General features: G+C 38.6%; 1 protein-coding gene across 2 annotated transcripts; it reads right to left on the reverse strand.

Moving 5' to 3' along the window:
• Positions 1 to 735: 735 nt before the first annotated feature.
• LOC121241450 (peroxidase 4-like) lies at positions 736 to 9,575 on the reverse strand. 2 transcript variants are annotated; one of them, XM_041139237.1, is made up of 5 exons: positions 9,320 to 9,575; positions 8,999 to 9,190; positions 8,705 to 8,870; positions 7,761 to 8,177; positions 736 to 894 (listed from the first exon to the last, which is right to left on the reverse strand). In XM_041139237.1, exons 1-4 carry the CDS (start codon positions 9,533 to 9,535, stop codon positions 7,786 to 7,788), a joined length of 966 nt encoding a protein of 321 aa, XP_040995171.1. In that variant the 5' UTR covers positions 9,536 to 9,575; the 3' UTR covers positions 736 to 894; positions 7,761 to 7,785. The 2 variants fall into 2 exon arrangements, with proteins under 2 accessions (XP_040995171.1, XP_040995164.1); XM_041139230.1 differs by lacking the exon at positions 736 to 894 and having other exon boundaries at positions 7,546 to 8,177; positions 9,320 to 9,574.
• Positions 9,576 to 10,310: the final 735 nt, after the last annotated feature.

Genomic DNA, 10,310 nt, shown 5'->3' on the forward strand with positions numbered 1-10,310 from the left:
CTTGTTTGTTTTTAGAAATGAGATGAGATGAGTTGAGATTAAAGTTAAAAAGTTGAATAAAATATTGTTAGAATATATTTTTTAATATTATTTTTGTTTTAGAATTTGAAAAAGTTGAATTGTTTATTTTATTTTGTGTGAGGATTTGAAAAAATTATAATGATGAGGTGAGATGAGATGAGAAGTTTCCTGAAAACAAACGAGGCCTAAAGCAAAGTCGATAGATGTACCTTCAAGTTGCCCTCCCGGAGTAATGACGCGGAGTATTAAGTAAATCTCATATATTTTTATTTAATTTCCTTGGTTTAGTTGAATTACCCACGTACTTCTCAGGGTAGAAACTTTTGACTTTCCATGACAAAAGATTGTAGAATGATGCTTGAGTGGGTTGCAGTTCATGAGAAAATTATCAATTACAAATCGACAACTTCTATATATACATACATACATACATATATATATATATATTTGATGATGAACTTCATTCATAAACCTCTACATGGATAAATAGGATGTTTTATTGATAAACATATATGGTCATCTCTCAAAGAGTGAAGATGTATTGCACATATATTTTGGAAAGGAAAAGGTGGTTCGATCCTTTTTGCATGTACTTAATAGTTTGTGATTTGTAGTTGCATGTTATCAGAACAGAATAAAGAGAAACAGAAAAGTAGTCTTCTACAAATATTTCCTCACAATTGTACAATACCATCAACGCCTTATGTAGGCATAAGTACACACATATGAGCAATAGGACAATAACAGAAAAGGAATCAAAAAGCAGTTACAACAGCTGTAAAAGGAATAACAGATTTGCAGGATCATATTCCTGAAGCTTCTAGTGAGTTTGCTGATGTGGAATTCTTCAGCTCATTTTTCTTCTGTTGTGCACTAGTTTGATTTAGGTTAATATGCCCCCTTAGTCCAATGGGTGTCAAGCACAGTAAGACTTGATATAAGAGTAGAAAATCTGTTTGCAACTAAGGGGTTAGTAAAAACATCAACCAATTGATCTTTACTGCTGTAGAAGGAGACTTGAAGAGTTTTGGCAGCTACCATGTCCCTTACAAAATGAAATTCAACATCCATGTGTTTGGTACGTGAATGATAGACAGGATTAGCAGTTAATTAGTATGTGGCACCCAAGTTGTCACACTACAAAACTGGTGGTAGAGAAAGTGAGAAACCAAGTTCTCTTATCAGAGTTTGCAGCCATATAAGCTCAGTAGTGATATTGGCCAAGGATTTATACTTGGCCTCAATGCTAGATCAAGCTACTGTGTGTTGTTTACGAGAGCTCCATGAAATAAGGTGATGACCTAGAAAAATACAAAATCCTCTTGTGGAACGTCTATCATCTGGGCAACCAGCCCAGTATGCATCCGAGTAAGCATTAAGAATGAATCAAGATTTTTTTGCAAAGAAGAGACCAAGATTAATAATGAGTTTAAGATACTGGATAATTCTTTTAACAGCTGTCCAATGATTGAGTTTAGGTTCATGCATGAATTGAAAGACCTTGCTGCAAGCGAAGGAATTGCCCGGCCTAGTTAAAGAGAGATATTGTAAGCTGCCTACAACACTTTTGAATAATGTGGCATTTTTTAATGATGGGGAATCAAATTTGGAAAGTTTAGTGGAGACAGACATAGGGGATGAAATCGGATTGGCTTCAAGCATATTTGTTTTTCTTAGGATATCAAATGTATATTTTCGTTGGGAAATTAGTATACCATCAAGCATATAATCAAGTTCCAATCCAAGAAAATAAGAGAGACGTCCTAAATCAGTTACTAAAAAAACTTGACTAAGAGCAGTAAGAAAATTGTCAATAGCAGCTGGTGAAGATTAGGTAATTACCATGTCATCAACATAGACTAAAATGAAGATGTAGAGATCTCCTTTGTGAAGGATGAATAAGAACGGATCACCTTTGGAGCCGAGAATCCATAGCTAAGTTGCCAAGAACTCAAATGTGCAAACCACGCACGAGAAGCCTGTTTAAGGCCATAAATGGCCTTGTTGTGCTTACGCACATAATCGGGTCGATGGGGATCAACAAAACCTGATGGTTGTTGCATAAACACAGTCTCATTGAGAGTTCCATGGAGAAATGTGTTTTGTATATCAAATTATCGAAGAGACTAGCTTTGAGCAATAGCAATGGAGAGGACCAAACAGATTGTGGAAGGTTTGACGACGAGAGTGAATGTCTCAGTATAACGACGTCGGGCTATTGATGGAAGCCCTTGGCGACAAGCCTTGCTTTCCTCCTTTCAATTGAATCATCTGAGTGTAGCTTAGTCCGGAAGACCCACTTGCAACCAACAAGGTTAGAAGCATATGAAGGGGGAACAAGAGTCCAAGTTTTTGTTTGAACGAAGGCTTTGAATTCACGGGTCATGGTAGTGCGCCATTCAGGATATTTGGAGGCTAGGGTAAAGGAGGATGGCTCGACAGGTACCGTTGCGGTGGAAAGGAGACAGAGGCGAGGAGGGTAAATGATCGTTTCATCGATGAGTATACGAGGTCAAGAAGAGGCTGTTTGAGATCTTGTAATGACTGGTGATTGAGGAGGGATGAGTGAGGGGTGACGTTGAACAATTTGAGAGGAAGGGGGAGGTGAGGTAAAGGGGGAAGATGAAGTCTGATGAGAATTTGAGTTAAAGGGGATTGAATTTGTCGGTAAAGAAGAGTGTGAAGGAGAAGAATTAAGTATGGGTTGAGAGAGATTGGATGGGCCAGATGGAATTAGAGGAGCTGGGCCTAGAATTAAATGGGGAAAACAAGGAAGAGAGACCGTGGGTGAGTTGGGCTGAGAAATGGGGCAAACGAATTGTACCCAAGAAAGAGACAAGAAGTGGATCGAAAACTCAATTTATGAGGATTGTAGGGTTGTAAACTTGGCCAACACACGCAGCCAAATTTTTTTTAAAATGAGTAATTTGGGGGCTTGTGGTAGACCATAAAATATGGTGATTTATTCTGAAGAACATGTGTAGGAAGTAAACTAATTAGATAAGTAGTCGTTTCAAAAGCATCATCCCAAAAGGATAATGGAAGAGAGGCTTGGGCTAGGAGAGTGAGACCAGTTTTCATAATATGTATGTGTTTTCGTTCAATGAACCCATTTTTTTTGTAAGTGTGAGGACATGAAAAACGATGAGAAATGCCAAGATTCTTATAAAGTGATGTGAGAGTGTGAAATTCACCTCCTGTATTAGTTTGTAAGGAAATGATTTTAGTGTTAAAAAATCTTTTGACAAAATTAATGAAATAAATGAAGACTTGTAAGACATCATACTTGTATTTAATAGGAAATATCCAAGAGAATCTTGTAAAATGATCAACAACTAATAAGTAGTACTTAAAGCCATTTCTTGAAACAAGCGGGGCTGGGCCCATACATCGGCCCAAATGAATCCTAATGGTTTTACAGTACAAATTGAACTAAGAGAAAAAGGAAGTTGATGTGCTTTAACTAGAGGAAATTTGGGACAAGTGAAGGCATAGGCATTTGGAAAATAAGGCAAGCAATTGGTGCGCACAATTCTTGAAACAAGATTAAGAGAGGGATGTCCCAATCTTCTATGTCATTGACTGAGTGATGCTTTTCACCAATGTGACAATTGGGGAAGAGGAGAACAAGGGTGGAGGGAACTGATAAATGCCATCATGAGTTGGACCGTTGATGAGGAGCTTCCCGGTTGACTTGTCATTAACCAAAAAATGGGTTGAATGAAATTCAAAAAATATGAATTGCCAGTACAAAATTGTGAGAATGAGACTAGATTTTTTGTAATAGAAGAGACATGGAGAAAATTATAAAGATGTAAAGAAGAAAAATTAGAAAAATGAGGAATCACCAATGTTGTGGATGGGCAATCCAGTCCCATTCCCAACTCAAATCTGCCCATTTCCAGGATACGGTTTAGACGAGAGGTTAAGTTGGGAGAGGTCATGTATAATATGATGAGTGACAACAGAGTCAAGGTACCACATTGAATCAAGTGAGGCTGGGGGAGATGTGTAGTTGGCAGAAAAGGAACGTGGTGGTTCATATTGATATGCATGGTCAAATCGGTAGTGACATTGGAGGGCAGTGTGGCCAGGCTTAAGACAAACTTGGCAGGTACATCTGATTGGGTTGGATTGGTGAGGGTTGCTAGTGAAATGTGGCAAAGATGAGAATCGACCTCTGTTGGAGACAAATCTATTCCAACCACGACCATATCTGCTACCACAGCAACGACCTCTGCCTCATTGATCACGTGGGCTTCCAGTACTCAAATTTACAGATGGTTCAAAAGGAGTGGGAGAGCTAGTGCTGTGGGAAATATGGGATATGTGACTTTCATGGATGAGCAGTAAATGGAGAGTTCATGAGAAGTTACAGGTTCAGTTGTAACACCCAGATCGAGCCAAACCCGATTTTTTATATATTTTTGCTTATGCGTATGAAAAATCTAATTGAGTGTTCGAGTTTTTTTTTTTTTTTTTGAAATAGACTACGGGCTTAAAATCTTTGTTTTGGAGGTTTATGATTTTTTTTCTTTTGTGTTGATAATTAGGTTAAAAATATTTTTATGAGTTGAGAAAATTTTTGGACTAGTTGAATTATTTTTAGAAATTGAGTTGTGACCGATGAGTCAAGAAAAAGACCAAGACCCAAGCCCACACCCGTTTGTTTTAAACCATGAAAACCAACTATGAGTTTATGATATTTTGGCCACCTCGCATGATTGCACTCTCATGCATGTATGCCTCTCTTCTCCTCAGCTTTAGAGTTTTGTTTTTTTGTTCCAATCACCTATATATTCACACGTTAACTTCACAGTTCACGCATATCTCCATTCTATTTTCACGGCAACGATCCCTTTATAATATAGAACTCATACACATTAGACATAAATGATCTTCAACCTAAAGCTAGGGTTGCCGCAGCAGCTCCATGGTTTCGCACTAGCATCGTTGCCCCTGCACCCTTGTCTTCTTCCTCCAAAGCCTAGAGCTTCTGCCAAGCACTGCCCAAGCCCCACGAGAACCCGCACAACCACCACTGAAGGGCAGTCCCACTGCCAAGTTCTTCCATGCCGCAGCCCACATGACTGGCCCCTTTCCCGACAGAAGACACTAGACCCGAAGCAAAACCAACCACTGCAAGCCTCCACCAGAAGCCACACAACCTGTAAACAAATCACCGAAAGAAGTCGAAACTGCTCAATTTTTGCACCAAGAAATAGAGCACTTCCATAGCCAGACCCTCTTCCCCAAGCACGAGTTCAGCCAACGTTCTCGACGGAAATGGCCACAACCCAATCTTGCTACACCCTATAGCCTTGCTGCACTGCCTCCGGCTCAAACCACCACCCTCTCTCTCGGTAACATCTCTCCCTCATGCCGTGGCCCTCTCGATCTCTCTCTCTCGCTCATCTCTTTTTCTCTTAGTACGACGCAGCTGAGACAACATCCTTCTTCGTCGCACAGCACGCAGCTCCTCCCTTCTCGGTAACAATTTATAGTTAACTCGACATTTTTTAGGAAAATTCTGAAAAACTAAGAAGTCCAGGTAAACAGGGTTTCTATACTAGACTTTGCATAAAATAAAATGAACTGAGGTCTCTTTTGGAAAATATGCATGTTTTGTTATGAAAAAAAATCTGAAACGACTTCAATTATTTGTTCTGCATTACTCATGAAATTATGTATAAGAATAAAATATTTTCTAGCATGACTGGTGTAGACATGAACTTATTTTTGACATTCTATTATTGAACTCAGAAAAATATGAGCGAATATGAAAATTGATCATTTTTGCATGTGACGTGAAGATATTCTAAATCTGTTTTGGAAAATGTGAAATGATTTGAATTTCAGTACTCTGATTTGATATGATGTGGCATCTGAAAAACCTTTGGTATAACTTTCTGATTCTGTTTTGCTTTGATATATGACCATGTCATGAAATATAATAGTGACCTATGGCCCTGTCACTGGATACAATAGTGACCCCTAGTCCTGTCACGTGATACAGTGGTGACCTCTGGCCCTGTCACGGGATAAAATAGTGACCTCTGGCCCTGTCACAGGATATAATAGTGACCTTTGACCCTATCATGAGAGATAATAATGACCTCTAACCCGCCACGAGATATAATAGAGGTTTTCTGTTCTGAGTGCAATCGCTTTGATAACATAGTGATTTATGTTATGCTTAGCTTTCCGCAGAATGCACAACCATACCACGGGGGTTAAACATGGCATATGTTTTGATATGATGCTTTGATATGATATGATAAGATGAAAATGTTTAGTCATGTTGTGCCAAAGGAGTTTTTGAATACGAAAAGTTGGTTTCTGAATATAAAATGTTTGAAATGTCGCTCTGATTTTCTGATAATATGTATTTTTGAGATTTGCATATTGAAACTGAAATGTTTTGTTTTTGCATTCCGAACTCTATAAAAATGCTCATGTTTACATACTAGTATATGTTCTCCGCTTACTGAGTTGTTGATAACTCACCCCTTATCTCCATAACATTTTTCAAATATTTTTATGGTTCAACTGGAGAACAAGAGTATGACGTATTGGAAAAGTCTGACGATCATAGATGAATGAGTGCTAAGGGTGCAAGTATTTTGGAGAATCATATTTAGTAGTTTTATCTCTAGCGGTTATTTCAGAACGTCAAGATATGAATAATTTGAATCTTTGTGGAGATGTTATTTTATTAAGGTTTTTGTTTAGTATTTCTATGGAGGAACACGGATTTTTGGATCGAACAAGTAAGTTAAGTATTTTGTGAAATTTTTGTTTATTTGTTCTTGAGTAATAGGAGTTAACTCTCCAGACTTTCGGGAACGGGACGTTACATCAATTCTGGTGGTTATGAATGTAACAAAGAATTCATAGGAAGGGCCAAGGCCATTGAGAGGATAGGTCACAAACTCCTTATCACAAAGAGGGTTGCCCGTGGTTGCAAGGGTGTCGGCGAGCATTCTTATTTGCTGAAAAAATCTAAGATAGGTTGCTCTCCACGGGATAAATTGGTGAGTTGGAAACGGATTTCAAACTCTTTTGCTTGAAAATGTGAGCTGAACATTGACTAAAGCGCTAGCCATAGCTCCCTTGAGATTCTTGCTGAAACAACATGGCCAATAAATTCAGTAAGTGAAGAAAAAAGAATGCTAAGAATTAATTGTTCTGTTCTACGCCGAGAAAGATATGTTGGGTTGGTTTTTGTGGTGTAATCCGAGTCAGTGGGAAGGTTTTGGGTTGGAGGTGTCTTCGTTCCATCAACATAGGAGAAGAGGTCTTGTCTAGGCTGAGATTTGAACACGCCAAAGCAAATAGTTATCAGGATTGAGCTTACTGGTGACTATATGTGAAAAAGAAGAGGAAATGGAGGTGGAAGGTGTGGTGAGGTTCACTAGTTCTGTGGTCATGGTGAGGTTGTGGATGAGGGATCAAAGAGACTGCTAGTCAACAGCTCTGATACCATATCAGAACAGAATAAAGAGAAACAGAAAAGTAGTCTTCTGCAAATATTTCCTCACACTTGTACAATACCATCAACGCCTTATATAGGCATAAGTACACACATATGAGCAATAGGAAAATAACAGAAAAGGAATAAAAAAGCAGTTACAACAGCTGTAAAAAGGAATAACATAGTTGCAGGATCATATTCCTGAAGCTTCTAGTGAGTCTGCTGATGTGGAATTCTTCAGCTCATGATTTTTCTTCTCTTGTGCTTAGGTTAAGACATGTACAGATAGTTTAATTCTGATTGACTTTTCTGCAGTTGATTCTGATCTCTCCCTTACTTCCTGTGAGAGGCTTGATTTGGCTCATTTTAATCATAGCCTTAGCAAAGTCCTGGAAAAATACTTGAGTGTCCGCAGCATAAGTCTGGACCAGGAAATCAGTAGAATTATTATTAAAGAACTCCTGATCGGAATGAAGAAGACCCTTTTTAGCCAACAAATTCTTATAATACAGATTATCAAAATGGGTCGGGGTTTGGAGGTCAAGGGGTGAAAGCTTGTTGTCATTTCCGCTAACAGGGCAGTTGCGCCGCAATGACTGGGCATAGGAGGAATCAATATTGGATTCATTGTAAATGTGCGCTCGGAATGATGTGCATCTAGCCAGGCCAATAGTATGTGCACCTGCCACCAAGGGTAGTAATTGCTTTAGACTATCAAGTCGGATCGAATTGCGTGATATCCCAATCCAGTACTATAAGTTTTGAAAAACTAAAAGCAAAACAAGGAACGATTACTTTTGACATTATGCCGGAAGAAACATTAATTTCTCCACCCCGTTTTCATACCCACCTGTTAATGTATAAAGAGTGCGGCTCTCTCCGCACACCTCACATATTATATATATATATAAATTTAGACATGATGTGCTGTAGCTGTAAGCTGATTTGCATATTTTCTCATATATATAAATTTTATTTCAGCTCTACTGTTGCTGTTTTGGCAACTACCACTTTATTATTTATAATATTAGAGGTGCTTTTCTTAAAATAAAAAATAAAAAGTTCTCCACCCCGTTTTGTCGTTTGGGGCTTTTCATTTTCTTTTGTTTTCTTTTTTTTGGGAGAGAGAGAGATGTAAGCATTGGTACTAGTGCCCATGGCTTTCTTGACAGTTAATACTCGTTTGGTCCAAACTGAAACTGAATGTACCTGCAAGGGCGACCATTTCCTTCATTGAGAGCCCCTGCGCGGAGAAGTTTAATAAGAGATCGCCTAGACTGGAAGTAGGTGGAGGGATAAAGGTATTGGCTGCACTTCTGTTAGCAGTGGTAGAATCTCTTCTTCCCAAACCAACTTCCCATGAAGGACCCCCTAACTGCAAATGTCCAACATAATAGGTAAAAGAACTATATTTCTTCGAACCTTAATTTGGGGAGAAACAAAATTAAGAACAATTTTCCTAAAGCTAGATGTTAATTAGGTGATGCAAAAGGGAGCGCTTACATAAACAACCGAGTCACGAGCAGCCAGAGCAAGAATATCAGCACAGGACACCACTTGGGGGCAGACCTTCTCCAATCTGGCCTTTATGGCATCAACGACATCGAATCCTCTAGCCGAGTTATTATTGGGAATTGCTGTCTTCTCTCCTATAAAGCTGCCCGTATCATCCAACAGTACCGATGCGTCACAGCCCTGATCATTCATTTTATCAACACAACCATTTTCAATTTACCAAAACGTCGATGACAAATGTGTGTGTGCATGTGTGCGTGCCCGTGGGCTAGAAAGCTATATATGCTAGAAAGCTATATATGCACTGACATTTACGAAACAATCATGGAAATGCAAGCGGAGTAAAGAAGCCCCGATACGTGTTTCGCGCTTGATGGCTGCTATAACTGCTGCCTGAACAACAGACAATGCTTTGGGGCATTTGGAGGAATAGTATTCTGGGGAAAGCTTGCAATCGGCTTTGAGAATTAATGCCCGGGAAGCAATGATGAGGACAATCAGAAGCAAGACGTTGTAGAAAGCCATTCTAGCTAGCGAGCTACCTTTAGTCTTTACTACTAAACAAAGCAATTAGGCATTGCCTTATAAACGCAAAGTATGATAGTGGCTGCTGAACAACCGATGACAAGGAAATATTTTAATTTAGAAAAGGAATAGGAATCTACTCCCATAACCAAGCTAGTTAGCTAGTGATAACCATGCATGATTACCTTAACTGTATGGAGTGTCGTGTTCGTCATATTTTTCGTGAAGTAATACAATGGCCGACTTCCTTGCTAAGCAAAGTGGTAGAGACTTAAATATGCATTTGGTTAGTGATGATTCTCTTCCTAGTCAATTAAGAGGTCTTTTTTATTTGGATAAGATTGGTCTCCCTCGCCTGCGCATCTCATAGATTTGTCCTTGGTAAGTTTGTATTTTGGTTACTTTATTTCATATCATTATTTCTATGTGCCATCTTTTTTGCAGGTTGCAGGTTTTATTTTTATTATTCAAGATTGTTTTTGGATTGGTTTGGGCTTGTATTTTTAGAACTATAGTGTTTTATTAGGATGCCTAGTTGGTTTTTGAATCTTGAGTTTTTTTATTTTATACATTGTATAATCTAGGAGTCTCGTTGTAACTACGATTTTCTTCGTCATAAGTGAAAGCTATCAATATAATTGGGGTACTCCTTTTTTTTTTTTTTTTCAAAAACAAAACACCGTGCATGCATGGGTTAATCCATGTTGACAAATGTAGCAATTATTGCATGTAAAATTGAAGCTATAAACTCGCTATCCATTTCTTTTACCCACAA

Source organism: Juglans microcarpa x Juglans regia, chromosome 1D (genome assembly GCF_004785595.1).
Source record: "Juglans microcarpa x Juglans regia isolate MS1-56 chromosome 1D, Jm3101_v1.0, whole genome shotgun sequence".
Lineage (NCBI taxonomy): Eukaryota > Viridiplantae > Streptophyta > Magnoliopsida > Fagales > Juglandaceae > Juglans > Juglans microcarpa x Juglans regia.

What these genes read in the sequence shown, in the direction of transcription:
- LOC121241450 (XM_041139237.1), bottom strand. Translation starts at nt 9,535, where the DNA reads ATGGCTTTCTACAACGTCTTGCTTCTGATTGTCCTCATCATTGCTTCC. An exon ending in TCCATGATTGTTTCGTAAAT is followed by an intron (nt 9,191 to 9,319) that starts GTCAGTGCATAT and finishes ATGAATGATCAG; the next exon opens with GGCTGTGACGCATCGGTACT. An exon ending in GGAAATGGTCGCCCTTGCAG is followed by an intron (nt 8,178 to 8,704) that starts GTACATTCAGTT and finishes CCTTGGTGGCAG; the next exon opens with GTGCACATACTATTGGCCTG.